Here is a 24019-nt window from a genome sequence, read left to right on the forward strand (position 1 = left end):
GCGATAAATGAAAGGGAGAGAAAAAGCAAACAATATAATTGTGGAGGTTCGATTTAAAGCAATGATCTACGTCCTCCATTACCAAGCCCTTCGGCATGAACAAGACTTTTCCCACTATGTTGATTAACTTATGATGCAATCCAACCCTTTACAATGCTTTCGGTGGCTTGCAAATAGGAGCACCGATTCTTTACAAAGTTGAGCTTTATAGGACCTCAACACGACCCATATTATTGAGCGTTACACAACCTCAATATGACCCACAGGGTGACTTACAATAAGGTGCACCTATTATTACACAATGTTGAGTTTTCTGGGACCTCAACACGACCCACACTTTATCAAATTGATTTTACAATCAAATTATCTCTTGATAGACAACACAAAACAAATTAAGTACTAAGAGAGGCTAACATTTCAATGAATAATAACAAGTGATAGCTCAAGTGTTAGATGAAAATTTTTGATAAAGATGACAATTAAAAATTAGATTCAACCAATCAAAGTATTTCAATGCGAAGGATGAAGAAGAATTAAATGCAATGTAAATTCAAATAATCTTTTCAAGAAATATGCCTCTTTTAATGAATGATTATAATAAATCAAATACTAAGAGAGAAATGAGAAACTTTGATGAATATGATGGTTTTACAAATTTAATTTAATCAATCAAAGTTTTTCAATGAGAAGATTAAGATGAAGTAAATATATGTAAGTTCAAAAAGATCTTCTCAAGAAATATCTCTCTTTATGATGATATAAATAAATTAAGAACAAAGAGAGATGAAAAACTTTGATAAGAAAAATTGATTCAAGAAATTTGATTTAGCAATCAAAGTTTTCAATATGAAGAAGTAGAAAGATTTATGTAATGTAAGTAAAAATACCTTCTTCAAGAATATCTCTCTCTTTTAAAAATGATATAAATAAGTTAAGTACAAAGAGAAATGAAAAACTTTGATAAAAGAAATTATTCAAAAAAATTGATTCAACAATCAAAGTTTTTGTTATGAAAAAATAAATGAAATGAAAATAAAAATTAAGCTCAAAGAAGGTTTTTAACAAATATATCTCACTAGGAAACTTTTTTCAGTTGTTGTGAAGAATGAAAGTGAAGTGGTATTTATAAAATTCAAACCGAAAAGTTTCTATCCATCCGAATGAGCTAATCGGATGTCCACTAGAAATCAAACGACCAAACTAGCCGTTGTGCAAAAGTTAAAAAAAAATTGACCATTGGCGAACCGGACGTCCACCTGTCATCCGATTGATCGTTGACCTTTGACTTTTTTTATTTTTTAAAGAATTGTGATCTAAGTTCAAGTATGACTTTGAAAAAGTTAATCTTACTTTTGATTAAAAGATTTTATACAAGTGATAGTAAAAAATAACTTTTCGTGCATAAAATGATTTTTGAGCCATTGCCATTCATTACTAAGGATTAAAGTGTTATACCTTTGCGTATGATCTAGAAAGTCTAATATTTGATCTTGCTTCGAATGTTCTTCTATGTTTGACTCTTGAACTTTTGATCTTTATCTTTTTTGTCATTAGTCTTCAATACTTGACTTCGATCTTGACTTTTTTTGACATTTATCTTTTAAACTTCCATTTCAAATGATTTGACTTGAATGCATAAACAACTTTCAATTTGATCTTCATTTCAAGTCCGATATTTAATACTCGATAGATTTTAACATTGAACTATCATCACTCAAAATAAATTGTTAGAAACAATATTAATTTTATTTGTTATGATCAAAACATTGATGATGAAGTCAACCACAGGTCAACGTATTCAAGCTTTCTTATTGTTTTTCTAAAGAGAAGCTGTGGATTCATACTTTTTGAGATACCTAATAAAAAATCACATGTCCCCACCCATTTCCACACACACTCTAATAATGCCGTAAATATCTTATTTCCAAGAAAAATAGCTTATATGAGGTACGCATGACGTGAAGTCTAGCTATCCAGTTAATCCGATTAATTTAAGGATCCATATTGCTTTAATGACTAGGCTTTGTATTTTTAGCAATGGCCCATGGTCTCCATTAAGTGTGATAAATTTATTTAATTAAACATGAAAATTGTTATTAAAAGAGGATAAACTCCACTATGGTGTTTTTAAAGAAGTAAACTAAAGCAATACGACACGATTTAAGAATGAAGAGCACAAGCTTTGGGAGGGAAAATGTTTTATCCAACTCATTTTGGTCAAAAGTACTTGTCGAAAAAATATTGGATGAATTGAATTGGTTGGTCCGATCAAAAATTAGGCTCTATTTGAACCGCATTTAAAAAAAAAAAATACATTCTTAAATAGTGATTTGACATCATTTCAATCAAATATTTTTCAATAAAATAATCTTACACGCAAATTCAAAATTTTTTCTTATTTTTTAAACGTACATTTTCCATCAATTTACAATTCCAAAATACATTCTTAAAAAATAATGTGGCTCAAACACATACTTAAAAATGAATCTGAGCCCCCGTTTACAACTTTTATTTAAAAGCTCTTTTTTCTATGTCCTATTTTTAATCACCTGTTCATGTAATAAAATATTCTGTACGTAAATTTAAGATTTTCTTTATTTTTTAATCACACATTTTTCAAAAAAATCGCTACTCAAAACATTATTTTTCAAAAATAATAGTTGTCAAAGAGGGGTTGAAAGTCATGAATTAGAAATTGGTGGTTCGATCTAGCTCTTTAGTTTAATCAGAAAATGGGAAGTCAATGTTGTGAAAAGCGGAAGATGATGCCGAATTAATCCAATACTAATTTGTTGGTGAAATTAAGAGATTATAACCACAATATGAAGTAATTAATCATAAAAACACAAAATAAAATAATTTGTAAAACATGGAGATTTTATTATAATATGGAGAAATAATACAATGATTATGTGTTTATAATTTTGTTCAACTTATAATGAGGTTAAACAACTTAAATAAATTGTAGAGAAAAGCCAAATATATATAGAGAACAAGTAGGGGATGTCCAAACTCTCATAGTAGATTTATAGTTGAAGTAGAATGCCAAACATAGAGTAGAGGAGAAAAATCTCTCTAGACAGAAAACAGAACAAGTGGTGCCAAGACTTGTAGTTGAAGTAGAATGCCAAAAATAGAGTAGAGAAGAAAAAATCATGCAGGATAGAAAACAAAACAGATGGCGCCAGGCAGCACCGTGCATGGTGCCGTATACCCCGGGCCAAAATTATCGTAGTGTTGCAGCGCCCACTTTTGGGTCCTTTACTCCAAAAATCTTAATTTTCTTCATCCCAATGTCATTTTCAAGTTCAAAACAAATTCCTACTCTCAATGGACTTTCAAATAAAATTTCAATTAGAATTTGCCAAGTAGACTTAAATAGGATTCAATAATAGCATTTCAAATTGAATTCTTCTTAATGTGCAAGTTAATTAGAACTCTCACTTATCTTCAACAAAGAATTCGAAATTCTAACAGTTAAACTGATATCGTTGTTAGTGGGAAACCCTTGCAATTAGGATTAGACAAAACTCCCGAACCGAATCGGACTGAGCGGTTCTTCTTACGTTAAATATTCGATCGGGTATCTGAATCGAAAATCGAAAGGTTTGATTTGGTTCTCGTTTTAGACTAAGAATCGAATAAGACCCGAATCTTCCTATTTTATTAATTTATTTATCATAAATAAGTCATATTATTTTATTTTTTCTAAATTAATTTAGCCTAAATCCAAAATATGATTTTTCTTATTTTGAATTTCCAACCCAAGCCCGACTTAATCAAATTGACATAAATGTTACTCAAATCTATTATTCTATCGTAGTTTTGGCTCTACAATTTTGAAGAAATCAAACTAGAAGCTTAGCTACGCTTCTTTTCATGGTTGTGAGTTCCCTATCTTCCTTTTCTGTGATTTTAACAATTAAATCTATGAAAAACTCAACAAAGAGATGCACAAAAATTACATAAGATTTGACTACATTATTTTGTAAGAACTAAGATTGAACATATCATTAGTTAAATTAATATAACATTGTTGTAAATATTAAAGAATTTAATTATTATATGAAACTTAGGATCCAAACCAAATTGAACCAAACCGAATGAAACCGAACCTGAACGATTTCATAATTAAATTTGGATCCGACGGTTTTACTTACTAAATATCCAAAAATTTGGGTTTGATTCGATTTTAAAGAAAAGTGAATCGAATCGAACTGAATCATGTCCAAGCCTACTTGGAATAACTCTAACCAAGCACGAATAATATTCCACGATAAATTTAAAAGCGAATCGAATCGAACTGAATCATGTCCAAGCCTACTTGGAATAACTCTAACCAAGCACGAATAATATTCCACGATAAATTTCAAGTCGTGTGTCGATGTTCTCCTTAAGAATTTATTCGTCCCTTATTCAAAGAATATTTGCTGGTGCCTATGCATTTAAATTTTTAGCAAGTGAAATGGCTCTTGATCTATTTCCTTTGAGGGCTTGGATTCTTGGATGGTTGGGATTGATTTTTGCGATTAGGGTTAAGCATATTGTGGAAACGGTTGTGCTACACGTATATGATGGTTTATATATATATATGATGTAGTGAAATATGATTGTGTTAGAATTTCTTCAACCAAATTAAGGGGGAAAAAAGGAACTTTCCCACACTCTTTTTGACGCATCATATCTATGTAATTTATTATGTAACTCCATTTATATACAACTAGTATTATTTGAGTGGAAAATGCATTTGTATAGAGAAAGAACCAAAGGCCTCCAGATTTGCTATTTTTGAAGGCCCGATGGTGATGCTAGGGTGGACATGGTCACGGGCTGTGATGGAGCTTGGGTTTTGGCTGGGGAATATGATTAATATGGTCACGGTGTTGGCAAAAGATGGTGCTAGCGGTGATGGGCGTCCATGGTGGTGGTGGTAGTGGCGATAACGGCAATGGTGTAACATAGTACAAAAGTATAACACGTATTACAAAAAGGTGTAACACAGTATGCATTTTTGTAATTAAAAATGTTGAACAATATTATTGAAAATAGCTCATTTCAAGCGTATTTAAGAAATTTGCCCAGTGTGCGCTTAGAACAATAAATATTGTTGGTAATGTATCAAATGAATTGGCTTAGCCCAATAACAAGACCATGAGATCTGTGCAATGCCCAATTCAACTGTGCTTGACCCAGCCCAAAATGATGCACACTTCGAAACAAATTGGGTAAACTCAAAAACTCGAACCAGAAACTTTTTACTTTTGGGCAACTTACCAAAATACCCCTAAAATTAGGGGTTTTTTTTAAGAAAAACCATAAGAAAAGTATTTTGGAACTAAAAAATACTTTTTTAAGTTTCATTTTTTTTTTATTAAAAGTGAAAACCATTTTAATAAAAATGTCACTTTTTAAGTTGAGTGTCACTTTTTTTTTAATATACAATGTCATTTTTATTAAGAAGTGATGATTGTCACTTTAAAAAGTGACAGAAATTTTAAGAAAGTAATGGGGAGGAAAAAAAAAAGAAACAAAAAACACTGTGTAAAATTAAGTGACACAATGTCACTAACGTAGTCGCTTTTATTTAAAAAGTGACTTTTGTTACTAAAGAGGTGACATGAATTTATAAAAAGTGATAAAAAAAAATAAAATTTAAAAGAAAAAGTGAAAAACACTATAAAAGCGACAGAAATTCAAAAAATAAAATACACTAAAAAAGTGAGAAACACCCATTTAATAAGTGACAGAAAATGAAATTAAAAAATGTGACGGAATTTAAAAAAAAAATGAAATACACTCAAAAAGTGAGAAACACCAATTAAAACTAAATATTCGTTTAAACATGGAAAACCACAAGAACACGAAAAAATAGCAAATCCTAACAAAATAAGATCTTTACAAAATAGAGGAAATTATCAAAATAGTCAACTTTTGACTTTGTAATTACAAAAATGTCACTTTTTGTTTGACATTGCAAGAATGTCAATTTTAGAAAATTTTAGACTTATTTGCCCTTCAAGGTAATTTTAAATACCCTACATATCCTAAGTAAATGAGATTTGACCCATCAAAGAAATTGTACAAAATTGGTTAGACAAAAATTACATCCTGCAACTTAAAAAAGCAGAGCATACACGAACATGTCCCTAAATCCCTAATGCCGTCCCAAGAGAAATCCCTAAATTCCTTACTGCCGTCCGAATAGAAATCCCCTAAATTCCTTATTGTCGTTCCAAGAGAAACCCCTACATCTCTAATGCCGTGAGTGCGAAAGGAAAGCAAGAGAATACCAAATCCCTAAATTGCGAAAATCCACTCCTCTCTGTGGATAAACCGACCACCGAGCCGACGAACTGATCTCCGTCACCGAAAACGGAATCCCTATAACTGTGAAACACATTCCAACTACGGAAATCGCATACTGCCGGCGAACTCATCTCCCTCACCAAAAACGGAATCCCTAAAGCTGTAAGAACAGTCCTCTCATCGAAAACAGAAACCTAAAGCGCGATCTTGTCACTGCACCGATCTGTACCTGTGATCCGCTGACTGCCCAGAGTACTCATACGTACGGTAATATGTTTTGTGTGGATGCATTTTTTATTTTTTCCTTTTGCGAAAATAATTTATGGGTTTTTGTTTTTGGTGTTTATTTGATGGACTATGTATTGCACTTGTCAAACCTGTGAATTTTCGTTGGATGAATGTGAAGCACAAAGCATAATACAAGTAGATTTTAAGTGCGTAATCCTTTTGCATCACAGTTCAATGTCTAGAAACAGAACGAGGGCCTTGCATTTCCATAATGAAGAATAGCAATAATAAGATTGTAGCTTCAGTAGTGTAGGAGAGACTCCCACTATCATCCCCCATATCGACTTTGTTGTTGTCACGATTTGGAATAAATGCATGGCTTTAGAAAACTATGACTGGAAGGGGACATCGGCAGTGAAAATCGATAGGCACTAGCGCCGGTAGAGAGAAGAAGTATGGTTGATTTTGGGGAATTTATTTTTCCTTAATAAGATGGTGAGTTTTATTTTGGGGACATGAGAGGCCCCTGTGTGCAATTAGAATCAGGGTGACATTGTAATTTTCAAATGTTTAGTAGATTTTGATAGAAATTGATGAAATATGTACTTGAGAAATTATGAAGTCCATAAAATGCGTCATTTAAATGAATTGTTGACTCTTAGTTTAAATTAAAATTAAAATTTTAATCCTACTAATTCAAGGCTAAAAAGTGCTCAAGAGACGGTAATATTTTTGTTTATCATCAATTTGGATAGATTCCTAAGTGCTAATGGCCGATGTCAAGGTACTATGATTGTTTATGTTTTTCTTGTTTGGTTGCCAACAACAATTCGTCATCTTCCTTTGCTTCAACATAATTGACTTTCTCTTCATTATTTTGGCTATCAAGCTGTGTAAATCACATCAGTTGCTTTTGAATTTTGTAAGAATTTTCATTGTATCTACTCCTAGTAAAGATGGAAATTTACACAATATTAGTTGATGACATATGACCTGAATTAAAATCTTTTGCTGCGATAAAGTCATCATTGTTGCTAATATTGCTCAGTATTCAGAGATGTTTGTAGTTGAATGGAAGTTTCACTTATTTAATACTCCTTAGATATGTTTGTAGCTTGATCAGTTTCGGAAGTTATATGTTAGACTTTTGGAGATGAAAATTGAAATTGAAAAGATGCATTGTTCTGAACGTGTTTCTTTATTTGTGTGTGTTTTTAGATGTGATTGTGCATGTGTTCGTAACTTGTATGATCCTCTATATACTCCATTGTTTGTAATTTGTTCGTCATCTGGTTTTTTGCCAAAGGATGTTGTCATTAAGATGAATGAAGCATTAGACAGTGGTCAATATTTGAGTGTTTATCTGAAGAAGGAGCTTCCTAGTACGCTGCATCATGCGGCTAGTGATCAAATTCTGCCAGTTAAGACTTATAAGTCCAAGAAGGGTTTAAGGTGGAACTGAAAAGATGCATTGTTCTAAATGAGGACCATTTTTATTGTTTGTTGAAAAAAGGTCACGTCTTTTGAGATTGTTGAGATTTAGAACTTAGTTATGAAAATCCTGAACATGCAAGGAGTTGGTAATGGTGGAATATCTTCATTTCCACTTACTGTTCTTTTGCCCATCATTAAACTCATTTAGGTAATTAAATGCAGTAGTACAGCATGAGAATACCAGATTGAATTGGATATACGCGAAACTGTAAGCATTTAGTGTATTTTCTCTTTATAACTGCTTAAGCATCAATTAGTTGGGTTATGATGTCAATTTCTAGTTTCTTGATTTCAGTATTCTTCATGTGTGAATATGAACTTTCTCTTGATACATATGTCGTGAACTTGATATCCTTGCTTCACAGTTCAGCATTTAGCACTGTGGTCTCTATCAAAACCATGAATTCTTTAGGTGTAACTTATAGGAATCAATATTCTGTGGGCTGATTTGGAAAAGAGATTTGACCATTACAAATTAGCTTTAATATTACTTTTGGTTATACTTGATATACACTTTCAGTTTATAATGCGTAATAATTAAAATATTTGGAGATTGGTATTCAAGAAATGTGGCAATTTCAATGTATGCTCCTCTTCAATATGTTTTTTATGCGCAAAATTTCTTTCTGTTGTTGCAAAACCAAACTTTGTGGAGTGTAGACGAAGAAAAGAGACGTATCTGTCCATAGCTCTTTGCAACTGCTACAACTAGACGAGGTGAAAGCACTTTTTTCTCTCTTGTTATTGTGATATACGAATATGTATTGAACTTATCTCGGACAAGATATTCACAAACCAACTTGCTGCTTTGCATATATCTTAGATTGCTCGGTGCGCAGTTGCATCATTTGGTGTTTTCGATGTAGTTAAAAGGGGAAACTAGTCTTGTTTGCTTGTCTTCTACTGTAACGGTCATTTTTTACTTGGTTGGTTCGTTGTGTTTACATTCGTACCTGTTTGCATGGCTGGCTATGAAATGACTTTCTAGAATTAACATCCACGTTTTCACATTCATTGTGATTTTCGGGATGACCGGATTTGGGCATGTTCTACATTTTGATATATGGCACCATGCATACGTAACATCTAAGTTTTAAAACATTTTCTGAATTTTCGGGAGCCTGATTTTCCGCTGTTATGTAGCAAGTTTGTGGGTTGGGACACCATGCATACGTATGCCATATTTATGTTGAAAACTATCGTTCTCGACATTTGCCTCCTGTTATTCTCAACAATTGGCTGAACCCCGACAGATGAACTGTCGTTTTCGACAGTTAGCTGGGGGCATTCTCGACAGATGACGTATGCCACTGTAAGGCAGAGTGTAGTCATCTGTCGACACAGACTTCGGTGACAGTATCTCGACACATGACGGTGGGCACAGACGACACTACACGTGCGTCAAGAAACAACATGTCTGTCAAACATTCAGATGTCATTACCGCATGTATTTTTGCACATTACAAAAAATTTTTGCTAACATTTTATTTTGTTGAATATTGCAAGCACAATTCGCTATAATAAATGTTTACTGCAACTTTGGGTAGATGATATGTTCTTATACGTTTCTCGTATTACTTGTTCCGATTGATGTGGTTGTATGCTTTGCGAAAGTACGCTTGTAATTTGTAATATTTAGCTGCTGTTAAATTATGGTCTGACCGTTATCGTTTCATCTGCAGATATTATGGAATTTCAATTTTTGGTGCCCGAGAATGTACGGTTGCCGGCGCGTATCTCGCAACGGAGCAACTTGAAGTACATAAAAATAGTGATGGATAACTTCGACGACCGACTTCGGGCTGATTTTCGCGACTCCTGCCTTGGGTTTCTCACTGACGTTCCGGAGATCCAGTTTTCCGCTCAACTAATCCAGGCACTGGTGTGCCGAGGGATCCGTTGCAACGTGCAGGGCCACCTTACTCGGTTTGGACTACAGGAGTATGCTATCGTTAATGGACTGCATGCTGGGTCATTTCCGGAGGGTGATCGGTACACAGACATTAGAGAAGAGGAGGCTGAAGGAAAAATATTTCAAATCGTTGGAGAAGATTTCATGTGCCCAGTTGGAGAAAGCCTTTCTCTGCGCGTCGACACCCCGAGCAGATAGATACAAGCTCGGGCTTGCTCTAATTGTAGAAGGAGTTATCACTGTTTCGGATAACAATGTCGGCATTGATGGGGATATGCTTGCCATCGTGGACGACCTGGAGCTATTTTTTTGTACCCCTGGGCCAAAGTGGGGTATAGGCGTTTGTTGAAGGGATTCCGGGGTACTTGGACACGTAAAATGAGTGATACGAAGATGAAGAATGAGAAGGACGTTAGTTACACAATTCATGGATTTTCGATCGTCATGCAGGTACAAACAACATTATGTTTATGTGTTTTGTTTGTTAGTATTAGACCATGCCTCCACAGTGTTTGGACGGATATTAATGCGACATTTGTTTTGTTATCGTCCGAACAGATTTGGGTATATGAGGCCATGCCCAAACTCGGCGATCGCTTCGGTGAGCGTGTGGGTGAACGCTCGTCTCGGCTTCTATGTTGGACCTCCACCAAACAACCGCAGCAGCGTACATACGATGCGTTCTTCAGGGACGTACAGGTCATGGATATTTTTCATTTGCCTTTCCATTATTTTGTTTAATTGGGAATAGTATGCATTATATTTTAACTACATGTTCTTCCCTGTTTCTACAGCTGCACGTGCACGCTACACTGCGTCCCACGGCGGCCGAGCGTGATCTGCCATACATCGTCAGTTTGGTGCCGTTCTCCGACCGTCCAGTGCAATTTTTGGACGGCCTTGCTAGGAGTGTTGTCGGGCCACAATTCCATGAGGCGGCACCAGCTAGTGGGGTAGATGACGGTAGCGCTGCGGGTGACGGACATGAAGACGAGTCCAGTGCAGAGGCCGAGGACGTTGACACATCCGCGAGCGATGACCATCAGACACCGGAGGGCAATGAGGACGATGGGTCTAAGCCTGATGACAGTGGAGAAAGCGGTTGCAACCCCTCCAGCGAGACCAGTGGTAGTGATAGCGAGGACGAAGTGGATGCCTTGGGACGGCAGTCGGGTGCATTACCCACTCCAGTGGTTGCCCCGTCCACATCTGGGGTTCAGGGTACGCGTGATGGACCGACTTTGACGAGGGAGGACGTGGAGGGCATGTTGTATGATCAGCGCATCCTCTTCGAGATGAGGTTGCGGACCGTGAAGCTTGAAATCATGCAGCACCTCATCGAGGAGTTTGCCAGACTGAGGGACTTCATATCTACCTTGGTGCCCCCGTCTAGTGGCACCTCCACTTCCGCTGTAGCTCCGGTCGTGAATGAGCCAAACCTTTAGGATGACCCCCACGAAGGTATAAGTTTATGTTACTATTACTTCCACTTACAACATGTGTGCAATTTTTCCTATGCGTTTGCTTACAAATGTATTTTTGAAATTGCCAAATTACTTAGATGTACATGGAGGCGACATGGACCCGTGCCCAAATGACGGTGACCGTCCTTCCCCTATCAGGAACTTAGAGGTGAATGGTATGTCCGTTAGTTCTATGTAACACATATTTGGTCTTCGATGTCATTTCATCTCGTGATATGCTAGTCTATTGAATTTGACTGTAATACTAATTTTTTTTTGTTTCCAAGTAGACGGGCAAGGCAGTGACGTACGGAGCCCGCATGACGACGACTGTGCTGACAAGGCTGAAATGTAGGAGGGGAACGGTACGTGCGTAAATTTTGTATTTTATGTCATCTCATCTCGTGATATCTTTCTTATCCTATGTTATTCGCCTTTACTTACTGTCTTCAATTTAAGTCGTTCAATAATTTCTTACTTGTTTTTGAGTAACCGGGGAAGGCAGCGACAAACGGAGCCCACACGACGACGACCATGCAGACGAGGGTGAAATGAATGCGGTGAACGGTACGTGCGTTCTTTTTTTCAACTTCTGTCGTCTCATCTCGTCATACGCATATGTATTCAATTTCACTCGTTCATTCATTTGTTCTCTGTCTTCCAACTAGACGGGGAAGGCGGAGACGAATAGATCCTAGAGGACGACGACCGTGCGGAGGAGGGTGACATGCAGGACATGAACGGTACGTGCGTAATGTTTTCCAACTTCTGTGATTTGGGTTTTATTACCAAACACTTCCCCCCTACGCAAATGATAATTTATATCTTGTGTGTGTCCATTTCACCCAATTTCCTTTGAACTAGACCCAGGAGTGATCGTCCCCACCCTCTCCAGCGACGACAACGAGGAAGGCCCATCGACCCATGACGTCACGGAGGTGGACGGTATGTGCTTTTTTCCTTAAATAATCTTATTCCACGACTATGTGGCGTCGTTCACATAGAACCCTTTCACTAAAATGCTGAAATGTTTTATATGGGTGCTGACACAGAGTTGTCGGCACAAGTGACCGTACCCCAGAAGGGAGGCAATGTGGGCAGCACAAACAGGCGACAATCGACTCGTGTTCAACGTCCTGCACCACCTACCCGGACGCCATACACGAGGGGAAGGGCAAAGAGAGTAAAGAAATGAGTGAGTTCAAGTGGTTTGGTAAAGTCTGATGTAGTAGTAGATACGTTGTTGGTAACAAAGACATGCTTTTAATTTGGTTTGTTTTATGGACGGATACGTTTGCTCATCCATATGCTACATGATAAATTGTCTTATGTACAGTACATAAATGTTTAGTGCAAGCATGGGATGGTATTGTCGGTACATTTTGTGTGTATGCGTTGACGACATAATGCATTTACTGTTCATGAAATATGGTACACGTTAAATTGTCTTTTGTAAAGTACATATCGTTTTGCTATAATACATGTTTAGTGCAAGCATGGGATGGTAGTGTCGGTAAATTTTGTGTGTATGCGTTGAGGACATAATGCATGTTTTGTTCATGAAATGTGAAAGGGTACATCAACATCATAACTAAAATGAATATATCATCATTCTTATATATCCCAGTCATATGACTTGTCAACACGAACTGACGATTTTTCCTGTTAGAGTCCTCACAAAAATCTGCATGCCTACCCGCAACCTCAGCACGAAGTGCAGAGTTGACTCCTGGTCTGGTGGGATTCCTTCCTTGTCCTGAATTTTAGCTTTAACATTATCGTTGGTGTCGGAGCTTTCACCTTCACGGGTTATTGTCTTCCTAGTAAGGGTTTTGACAATAATTTGCTTGCCACCACCAAGCCTCAACACCAAGTAGAGTGTGGACTCCTTATGAATTTTATAGTCCCCCGAACTACGGCCATCCTGAAGCTGTTAACCACCGAACATGAGCCTCTGTGTTGATTTGGTGCGATGCCTTCCTTGTCTTGTATTTTGGCTTCACCATTATATTTATGGCCTGTATTGTTCATGATATGTGAAAGGGTTCGTTTTTTGGTGATTAGATTGCCTACACGTTTTCTACTCCATGGGTGAGTACATTTTCTGGTTCTTACGTTGATTGGATGGATAGTTATGAACTTGCTCTGCTCTGTCATTTCACTTTAGCAGACACTTGATGCAGGTAGGTAGCTAATTAATTCGGAGGGCTGATTTTTCAGTTGAGCATGTGCTTTCATCGAGGTGTGATGACGAATTTTTGTACAATGATGAAGATGTGTAGTTAATAGCACCAAATACCAGCCAAAGGGATCCAAACCTGGGTTCATGCCTGAAGGTGCAACTGTGGAGACAATTACATCGTATCACATATGATGTGGTTGATGATGTCAAGGGGGTTTATGAGATTACTTCAATTCCATATGGGGATATGGTTAAGTGGAACGCACATTGAGACAGGACATTTGTTTGTACTCAAAATAATTTGATGTTCATGGTACTTGATGAAGTAGTAGTATTCTGTACTTTAATTTCATTGGAGTTGAAGGTGTTATACCTGCACAAATGAGTCATGGTATGAAATGATCTTCTGTGTGATGGAGTGTGGTCGAACGATCGAGGACAATGATTATTGTAAAATTCGCATTACCGTAGAATGAAAAATTCGGTGTTATCTTTGCTATGTTGGCCCCAACATTACAATCGATGTATGTTTATTTCGACATGCGTTTTAGTGTAAATTCGCTTATTTGTAGAAATTAAAGTTTATTTTAAAAATGGCTTGTAAAGTCACCCAATGTTCATCTTCATTGGCAGTAACATTAATTTTATCAATTTTTCATGCAATTCATATGATTTAGAATTTAAAAACTGTATTCAATTGTGACTAAGGACTACAAAAATTCTGTAAAGTAATGTAAGTATAAATTCATTGCAAGAATGTTGCCATTGCAGTCTTGCACATGGGTACAATTTACTCATAATTCTCACCATTTATGGACTGCATTAAAGTACACTTATACCCTTAACCATCACACCAATGATCAACCAAGTGTTAAGTAGAAATGAAATGGTGGTTGGTTGGTAAATTACTTTAAATGTCCTCATATACCTCCAGTATAAAGCAAGGCTTGCACTCTTCAAGTGGGATATATGAAACTCTTTCTGAGGCATCTTGTAGCATGAACGTATCAAAGTATTTGAAGTTTGTTTCTTCGTACGAAAATAATGGCATCGTCCACGGGAAGCAATTCACCGCTGGCACTTCAGGAGCCGATGCCGACACCCGGTTCAACCCCACTATGTCCCATCGTAATTTTTTCGAACGATGAAGAAGTGGGTTCGAATGGTGGTAGGAGAGCCATCACTGTCGTTCCCTTTCCGAACCTGGACGAAGTTGCAAGTGATGAAGGTGAGTCTCCGAGAAATGTGCTTCAATGGGTGGTCCCATTTATGGATGCAGACGAAGTTCAACGTTACGAAGATGAGGGGCAGGGTCGCGTTCCATCGCCCGAGGTAATTGTCATCAGCTCGGATGATGACGGTGGGAAAGAAGGTTCAAGTGTTAGGTCCGAGTGAAAAGTCCGGCTTTGTTGCGTGTGTGGGTTTCTACGTATGTATGTATAGTGGTTTTTTTGTAACGGATGGATTTTGTGACGCTTAACCAATTCTGTAGCAAGTAGGAAACTCCCGTTGGCAAGTTATGAGTTTTGTGTATTTTGTTAAGTGGAGCGTCGCACAATTGTCGAGAATGGCAGGCACCATCTGTCGGGAACGACAAATGAACTGTCGGGGTTTACTAGTAAATTTTCTGTGTATGTAGTATGCATATTCATATAACATGTAGTTTGGCTGAACGAACACAACCTAATGTGTACATTGAACGTATTTTGTGAACTTTGCGGACAGTGTTATGCGCTACAAATGATGTGTTCGTAATATGCATTTCAAAGGAAACTTGTATAATGGTTGAACTTTTCATATTCCGTACATTCTATTTACATGTGTCAACAATGGCAACAATGTTATGCACAACAAAATTGTATTTTGGTTCGAGACAGTTATGCAGTGTGTTGTGCCTATTTGCGTTCTGTAAATGTTAACATAACAAAGAGTAATGTTTACGCGTAAGAGAATGAAAACAGTAATACAATATTTACATTGTCATATACAAACAACATCGGGGGAACACTTCACTTACAACTTCAACCACTCACGTACAAAATGCTGCTTACATCGGACGTGGTACAGTGTGGTTCGAACATGTGGTCCGATTATGACCAAGTCCACCGCAACGAGTGCATTTCCTGAGCCGTGTGGTGCACTCGTGTCTGGATCGCTTACGTCGTGTGGGTGGTCTACCTAAAGTACGACGCACACTAGGGGCATAATAGGAGTACTTGTAATTTCGGGTGGAACATTCCAGTCCACTTCACGCTGAACAGGATATATAGCTTCTCCATAGGCACCCTTCCAGTACTCGGATGTGTAATACGGTGAGCAGAGATCGTACAATGACTTACCTCTCAAGCAAGCAGCACGGGTTGCGTGAACGCACGACATACGATTCAGTTGGAACTCACGACAAGTGCACGTCTTTTCGGAGAAGTCTACGATGTCCGCGTCGTTGGATATTTCGACTTGTGTTAAGTTATTTGTCAAGCCATGCGCTCGCAGCCTAGTACCTGCTTCGAACGTCGTCCGTAACTCATTCTCCATCGTTGGTGACAGAATGGTAGTGCATGCAGTTGCACTTGCTCGACGTTCATAAAACTATTTCTGCATAGTATGCCGAATGTGTTCCACTAAGCACGTGATCGGTAACGAATGGGCATGTCTCAACATTGAGTTCAAAGATTCTGTGTTGTTATTGGTCAAAATGTTGTACCGTTAGCCAATAAATAGTGCACGTGACCAAAATGGGAAACCTGCTCGCTCCAAGTACCCGTATGCTATTACACTAACCCTATGAAACTGTCCCATAAGTCTTTCAAACTCTTCGGTCCGGTATGTTCTTACGGCTCTTTTGAATAGAAATATTGAACTTGCATTGTTGTACCACTGGATTAAATTCTTTTTCATATGCCAAACATAGCACCCGTGGTGAACCCGAGGAAATAGGTGGGTAATGGCATTTTCAATACTATTTTTCCTGTTCGAAACAAACATCAATTCGTTCGGGTCACCTATAAGATCTTTCAAATTTGATAAAAACCACATTCACGATCTATTCGTTTCGGCATCAACAATCTCCCACGCTAACGGATAAATATGTTTGTTGGCGTCTTGGGCAGTTGCCAGTAGAAGGGTACCTTTGTACGGACCTTTCAAGTGACTGTCGTCAACACAAATAACAGGCCTCATGTAGTGCAGGTAACCCCGAATGCTTGCACCGAAAGCTAGGAAAAGGTAGTGAGACCTGTTACGAGAATCTACTTCGATGTGCGTTACTGTCCCCGGGTTATTCTCTCCTAGGACGTGACAGTACGAAGAAAGTTTTTGAAAGCTGTCACCCGGTGTACCATGTAACATATGTAAAGCAGCGACCTTTCCCCTACGTGCTTGATGGTAACTAATTTTCACACCAAACTCACGCTCCATATCACGAGCAATAGCGGTAGGATCATACGATCCTTACGTATTATCCAATTTTCCCATAATCTGCTCAGCAATTACAGAACTAGTGGCATGTCGATGTGCATAACGATGATAATCTATGGAACATGTGTGCACATTGTTGAATTTGCGGATCATGAAGATGGCAGACTGTTTCACACTCGAAGCACGTAACATTCACTTACAATTATCGTCGGCACATACAACGGTTAACATTTTTTGGCTTGACCTGCTAACCTGAAATTGAAACTTCTCTCGCAACGCAAGTAGACGAATTCTCGAGTACAACTCTTTCTTGGTAAAAAATATTTCCTTTTCGGTAAGATCCGGCGTATTGACAGTGGAAATCCAGTCGCATGTATCCGGACTTTTGGAATGCGATAATAGTTCTTTGTCAACGTCAGCAATATTACCAGTATTTGTACCATGTAAGGGATCGTCGACCATCTCATGTAATGGTGCAGTCCGAACATCGAAAATTGGAGTATTCGCTGCATTATTGTTTGGGACACTTTGCTGATGATTGAGCTCGTCGTCCTGTACGGTGTGGTGATCTTCCGCTGCGGCGAACAATTGTTGGTTGTAATTTGTATCCCTCTCCATTTCAACACTTGGCAGGCCAGTTTCCAAAGTCGTATTGCAGAGGGCAGTTTCCTTATGAACTGATATGTACCAATTTACATCTTCATCTTTGAGTATTTCGGCCGGTGGTATATTCTTGTTCGGAACTTTGAACTTCAATTCAAATTTTGTGCGCAGATCGAAAATACCAAGTTTCTCGTTCAACCGTAACAATAGCCCCGGTAGTGTGATACTGCTCGGCACTAAAATGGAAGTGCTTTTGTCCCTAGTTTACTTCCATTCGTCATTCACGTAAACAAACTTCCCCCCGTGCAACACGATGAATCTCAAATTATTGTTCATACCTGAAATGTTGGGAGTGCAACGATAAGAATTATGCGCAATCAAAATGTCGACTATATAATAGCATGGAAGTGACACGTTCCAATATTTAAACCTGTGCAATACTACAATGTCAAATTAAGGGTGTCAAGAATTTTCAGCTTTCCAATTCGACAGTTTACTTATGTATCCCGGCAGTTTATAAATATCGGGTACGACAGTTCAAATGTCGATCCCAACAGTTTCAACATGTCGAGTTCGACGGTTCAAGTGTCGGAACTGCCGAGAAGCTTCAAATATGTTTGGTATTAATGCTTATAATCATTTCTCAACTACAACAACTACAACATCACAACCTATTTCCAGAAATAAATGACTTAATGCTTCATTAAATATGAAATACTTCACATTTTTCAAAATATTTTTAGTATGTTTTTCCTTCAAGAATATTAAAAAAACAAGACCATCATGTTGTTTATAACATTCTAAAAAAAAAAGTAAACTATTACATAAAAATATAAACAATTCGTAACAACTGACAATAGATGAAGAAGATGGATGAAGTAATGTCTTTTTCAGGAAGAAGAAAATGGATGAAGATGATGAATGAAATAAGGGTTTGTTTGACAATAAATTTGTTTTTTTAATGTTAACTAGGGTTTTGAAGTATTTTATATTCATTTTTTATTAACTAAATTCGTATTTGACAATATAATATTCATATTTTCAACGATTATAATATACAAATTAAACAATCAAGTCACAACATTAATTGTTTTGAAAAGCAATCATGAAGGAGCATTAAATGCTCCAAAAAAGTCAAATTAAGGGTAATTTAGACATTTGACAACAAGAAAGTGACATTTTTGTACAAATTGTGTGCACATCAAAGTTTTTTGTGCATTTTCAAAAAAAGTGACATTTTGGTAAATTTCCCTACAAAATATAACAAAAGAACTCGAAAGAATTCAATTTATGGATCTTTAAATAAATGTATGCTAGAGAAATTAGCTCTTAATGGTGACTGCAGGCTAGAATGCAATGTTTCCTTATTGTCTAGTATCGATCCTATTGCATCTAAAAGGTTATTGCCAGAGGGTGCAGCTGCATCATTCAAATAAAGAAAGACTCGAATGATAAACTTGTGTTCAAATAAAGGCAATAAAATTGGAATCACTTCAACCCATTTGCAAAACTAGATGGAGCAGCCTGTGGTTGCCACAATTGTAGCTATCAATAACCTTAAACATTCTCTGACAACTTCAACGATGATGACCTGAGACTATAGTACACAACAGTTGTACTAACAACAGCTAATGGAGGCTTTAGCGCAAGAAAGTTGTGTGGCTGGAGGCTGTAGTACATGGTAACTATCTCGTTATATGTCGATAATCAATCATTTGAAAATGTGACTGGAGCATTTTGCAGAACAATTGGTGGCTAATTTGCATAGCATCTTGTATATGTGCCTAGCCAAGAAGTTGAATCCATATACACCATCATCACATTTTACAAGAAATCACTCATAGAAAGCCACAATAGAAATTTCTTGAACCCATGTCTCCTATTTTATGTGATTGGGCTAAGACTATACAAGTGGCTAATAATAATCCAATATAATTTACATCAAAAGCAGGATTTGACAAATTTTATCCATTATACAATTTAATCTATAGTCTAATTAAGTTTTCCCAATGCGTCCCTTTTAATGCATCGCAAAGTTGAAAAACTTCAAAACTTGTATTAAAGTTCCAGAAATTTTCTAGAATCCAGGTACAACACATGACAGAAACTTCAACATAACAATGCAAAGCTATAAAATTTGTATCAAAATCAAATCTACTCGAGACCTAGTTCGGAAAGTATTGTTTTGACAATACGTAATAGGCTTTGTAAATTTTCTCATTACTCAGCACAATAGTTTCTATCTGCTACTCAAATGATAAGATTTGAACTTTACCTTCAATTTATAAGGCTTTGACATTAATTTGAAGATTGTTCAGTAGTCCAATGTTTTTCCTCGTCCGATTTTGAATTTGAATAGTAGATTCAACTTATTTTCACCATAGATCTGACCATAATAGGGTGAAAAACAATAAATATATAACACAAGTTCGTCCAAACAAAATCACATAGTTACAAAGCAGAGTAGAGTCGATGGACTCGTGGGTGAGGAGGAGAGTCTCTCTGGGAGCTCACTGGAATCATGAATATAATTTGGACTCCGTAATTTTGAGAGTTTAGAATGTATTAATTACATAATTAAATGTTTTAATTAGTTAATAGGGTATTATTCAAATCTGCCTAATTTCCCTTTACTTTTTCTATTGAATTATTTTTTAATTTAGTCTAAATTTTCGAGTGATTCTTATTGGAGGAATTTTGTGAATAGTGACGCCAAAATAAGCATAATGATGGTTTGTAAATCCGTGCCGAAAATTGGACAGAGTAACGGCAAAGAAAACACAAACAAGAAGAAGAAGAAAGTAGGGACAAAGTCGAGGCAAGAGTTTGACTCTTTGTCCTTAAGTCGAATTTGCCCCGCAACGGTGCCTACGGATTTCTGCAATCGACTCCCAAGATACAACGGGTACACTTGTGTTTGTAGCACTCCAAAACACAAGTACAACGAACCAAATTTAGGCTTATGTACTCCAAGGATGAAATAAAGGAAAATCAAAATAAATGAAATGATTTTGATTTTGGATAGAAGAGAGGATGAGAAATGTTTTGCATATCAAATTGTGAGGAATAGGACACCCAAAGGGTCCTATTTATAGACCATGAAAGGGTATGGACGAAATGGTTAAGGCTAAACCATGCACCATTTCCAAACAATGCATCTTTATGAAAAGGTGTCTATTCACGGGACAACCGTGCGGTCGCACGGTTTTACTCAAAAAATCGGAATTGAATTTGACGTGTGATCGCGCGGTTTACCAACCATACGATCGCACGGTCAAATATTTTGACCTGATTTTCGTCCTTTTTCGTAATTTCTCATTCATCCGATATTGGTTTTCGAAATGCCAAATATATCCTTCAATACATGCAGAGAAATCTAAATTCTCTTTCGGGGGCGTTACCCTCGAGCCCCCACGGGGGGCGCTGCCCCCTCGACCTCCACGACCTGACCGAGCAGGTCGATCCCCGTTTGTGCTCCCCGAAGCGGCGAAGTGCTAAACAATTTTGCCTAAACGGATTGAGTCGAGTTTTTGAGTATTTGGTCGAAGTCGATACGAAGTCACTTTAATCAATTTTCAATTCTCGATTTATTTAACCAATATTCAACAATTCTCTTGAAAAATGATCATTTGCATGTATCAACGAAGTAAGATCACTATACATACAATTCTTCTAGCTCATCTTAGCCTTATCTCGTGTCCATATGTGTGGATATGCACAATCTATAAAAATCAAATATAAATTTAAAAATAAAACAAGAAATGAAACGAAATAAATATTATGCAAGTCTCAATCGCTCAGAAGACCTTCTAAAAATTTATCAACTTTAATTAATTTCATTTCCTTTATTGAAAAATCACTCAACTTAGTTTCACATAGTAAGTTGACCGTGTGTGTGTGTAAGAGAGAGAGAGAGAGAGAGAGAGAGAGAGAGAGAGAGAGTCAAATTGAAAAAATATATGCTTAATTTTCTATATTTTTTTTATGGTTTTTGGTTAAATATTTTGACGAATACAATGAACACAAGTTATACAATATATCTAATTATGAACTATGATTTCAAGGAAACTGAGACAAAATCATCGTAAGAAATACAAGAATTTGTACTATATTTTGGTTTATGATTTACAAGAGAAAATTGTTACAAATAACTACGAAAGGAAACATTTATACTAATTACAGGACCAAACTATAAAGAAATAATCCCTAAACATCGGGAAAATATCATTGATTTGTTACACATTGTTATACCGAGAGAGAGAGATATTCATAATCATACTATAACACAGTGATTAATTATACATTAATCTAAGAACTACGCTCTACAAATAAAAGGTCTTTAGTTAATTATTTAAGTTACCCTAAAACTCCATTAATCAGCACAAGTAATCCAACAAATTAAGACACAAACCCCCCCTATCTCTCTTGTCAATACATGACTTTCTGCAACTCACTTCACCATATTATCAGTATTGATCTCCTTTATAATTGCTGGAATACAACTTGAACTCCTAGCAATCCCACCTTTCTTCTGCAGCCCGACCCCCTCTCCCTTCTCTCTAGGACTAAGGGAGTTTGCCCTATTTTTCTTCAGAATTTCTCCCATGGCTTTTGCTTGCAACAGTACAGGATATGCTCTCCCAACCCTATTGAATTTCACACATGCATTCATGTGCTCTTTCAATGCTTCTTCTCTTTTTCCACCGTTTTTCTCCATTTCTTCCTTCACTGCTTCTGAACACAGCCCACAAATCATTTTCCCCGAGAATTTTTCGCGCACTTTTTTTATGTATTCTGGGGTGAATTCTTCGGACATACCGCAGCACTCGCACTTGGCATCTTCGATTTCGGATACTGGGGGAAGAGTAAGTACCTTAGAAGCAGCAGATTCTGATTCTTTTTCTTCTCTGGTTAGAAGTTCATTGAGTTGGAATGAGATGTCTGAAACTGTTCTTTGGAGGTTCTCAAATGAGAGTCTTGAGGGTTTGTGATGGACCATGCTGTTTTTCGATGAATTTCCGAGGCTGTTTGGTGCCATGGAAATGGACTAAAACTCTGCAATATATATGAATATATGATCAATGATATCTTGTTCGGATTTGAAGCATGTTATAAATTAGCGTGCAGAAGTTCTAATTTATACTAGGTTACAACTTTCATGAACACTACCTAGGAGCAAAAGTGTGTGGACCACAAGTTACTGTTTTTTTGTTAATCAGAAAGTATGGCAAGAAACATGTTTTTTGAGTCATTATCTCATCTTTTTTTTTTTTTTTTTTTTTTGTTGATATCCAGATATCCACCTTACAGTGACTAAATCCTGGAATCTACACCTTGGCCCCTCAAGCTACAGACAGGTTAAACCGCAGGTTGTGCCCCAAACTGACCAGTGCTCAAGAGCCCCCCCTCCAACTGATCTGCCAAAGTGTCCAGCAAGCCATTTCCCATTTTTGCACCTTGCCTTCCAGTAGAGCTCCTGCCTTCCAGGAGAATATCTACCTTCCAAGAACCTTCCAGAAATCGAACTCACGACCTCTGATCTGCCAGCCTTGAAGCGCTCTCATCTTTGCCAGTTGGGATGTACCCTGGGGGGCGTCATTATCTCATCTTGGTCGAGTGTCGTCTAGTGAAGAAGGTTAGAGAAGATATGCATGTGAAAATGGACTTACTTTATTTGATCTAAACTTACTACTTTTAAGTGTAACATATCAAAGTGGAGGTTGAGACTCCACATGATTTGTCCATTTTTTAGGGACTCAATTCCGCAGAAACACAAATTTTTTTTTGAACGGAAATGGAAAATAGATAACTCGCTAGTCAATCCTATTTTCAATAATCATTATTTTTATAACCGTAAAGAGTGAAAGAAGGCCTAGCTCCAAATTGATCGACTTTATTTTGCTTAAAATTTTGTTCAATGGTTTTTCCATGAACTTCATAACGAAAATGATTGAAAGATGAAGAAATGAGAATGAGTTCATATTATAGACCATAAGGTCACACGTATGTAGTTTATAATTTAAAAAAAAATTAAAAGAAATATTAATTTGTTTATAACTAACCACGTTAAAATTTTTAATAAAAATTACTTATTCTGTAAATTATAATGGTAACGACATAAAAATTAATAAAATGAGGTAAAACCTTAGCTCGAGTTTAATGAGTGACCACGTCAACTGAATATTAATATACATATATTTAAAATCCATGAAATATCGTATTCTCATCACGGGACAGCAAATAGTATCCATTTATGATGCATTCTTATAGTTTGTTTTATTGGATTCTATTTATATAAAGTTCATGAAAGAAATAAAGGAAATATTCTCATTAATAAAGTGATAAAAGTTTTCTTCTTTTTATTGTGTCCATATAACAATGCATGGATCAAAAGGAACGCAAATTAATACATCA

At 36.8% G+C, this 24019-nt stretch overlaps 3 protein-coding genes across 3 annotated transcripts; all 3 read right to left on the bottom strand.

Moving 5' to 3' along the window:
* Positions 1-13042: 13042 nt before the first annotated feature.
* Positions 13043-14585, bottom strand: LOC111377068 (ubiquitin-like). The gene is made up of 2 exons (XM_023000117.1): positions 14514-14585; positions 13043-13333 (listed from the first exon to the last, which is right to left on the bottom strand). The coding sequence occupies exons 1-2, from the start codon at positions 14583-14585 to the stop codon at positions 13043-13045; spliced, it is 363 nt and encodes a 120-aa protein (XP_022855885.1).
* Positions 14586-15598: 1013 nt separating this feature from the next.
* Positions 15599-16120, bottom strand: LOC111377070. Its single transcript, XM_023000118.1, has 2 exons — positions 15821-16120; positions 15599-15763 (listed from the first exon to the last, which is right to left on the bottom strand). Exons 1-2 carry the CDS (start codon positions 16118-16120, stop codon positions 15599-15601), a joined length of 465 nt encoding a protein of 154 aa, XP_022855886.1.
* Positions 16121-21692: 5572 nt separating this feature from the next.
* LOC111377065 lies at positions 21693-22721 on the bottom strand. Its single transcript, XM_023000113.1, has one exon. It carries the CDS (start codon positions 22641-22643, stop codon positions 22056-22058), a length of 588 nt encoding a protein of 195 aa, XP_022855881.1. The 5' UTR covers positions 22644-22721; the 3' UTR covers positions 21693-22055.
* Between the last annotated feature and the right edge of the window lie 1298 nt (positions 22722-24019).

The sequence above is a fragment of the Olea europaea genome, unplaced genomic scaffold (genome assembly GCF_002742605.1).
Source record: "Olea europaea var. sylvestris unplaced genomic scaffold, O_europaea_v1 scaffold1602, whole genome shotgun sequence".
Lineage (NCBI taxonomy): Eukaryota > Viridiplantae > Streptophyta > Magnoliopsida > Lamiales > Oleaceae > Olea > Olea europaea.

What these genes read in the sequence shown, in the direction of transcription:
- LOC111377065 (XM_023000113.1), bottom strand. Translation starts at nt 22,643, where the DNA reads ATGGCACCAAACAGCCTCGGAAATTCATCGAAAAACAGCATGGTCCAT.
- LOC111377068 (XM_023000117.1), bottom strand. Translation starts at nt 14,585, where the DNA reads ATGCTACAAGATGCCTCAGAAAGAGTTTCATATATCCCACTTGAAGAG. An exon ending in AGCCTTGCTTTATACTGGAG is followed by an intron (nt 13,334 to 14,513) that starts GTATATGAGGAC and finishes GGTGGTTAACAG; the next exon opens with CTTCAGGATGGCCGTAGTTC.
- LOC111377070 (XM_023000118.1), bottom strand. Translation starts at nt 16,120, where the DNA reads ATGGAGAATGAGTTACGGACGACGTTCGAAGCAGGTACTAGGCTGCGA. An exon ending in AGCGTGAAGTGGACTGGAAT is followed by an intron (nt 15,764 to 15,820) that starts GTTCCACCCGAA and finishes GTCGTACTTTAG; the next exon opens with GTAGACCACCCACACGACGT.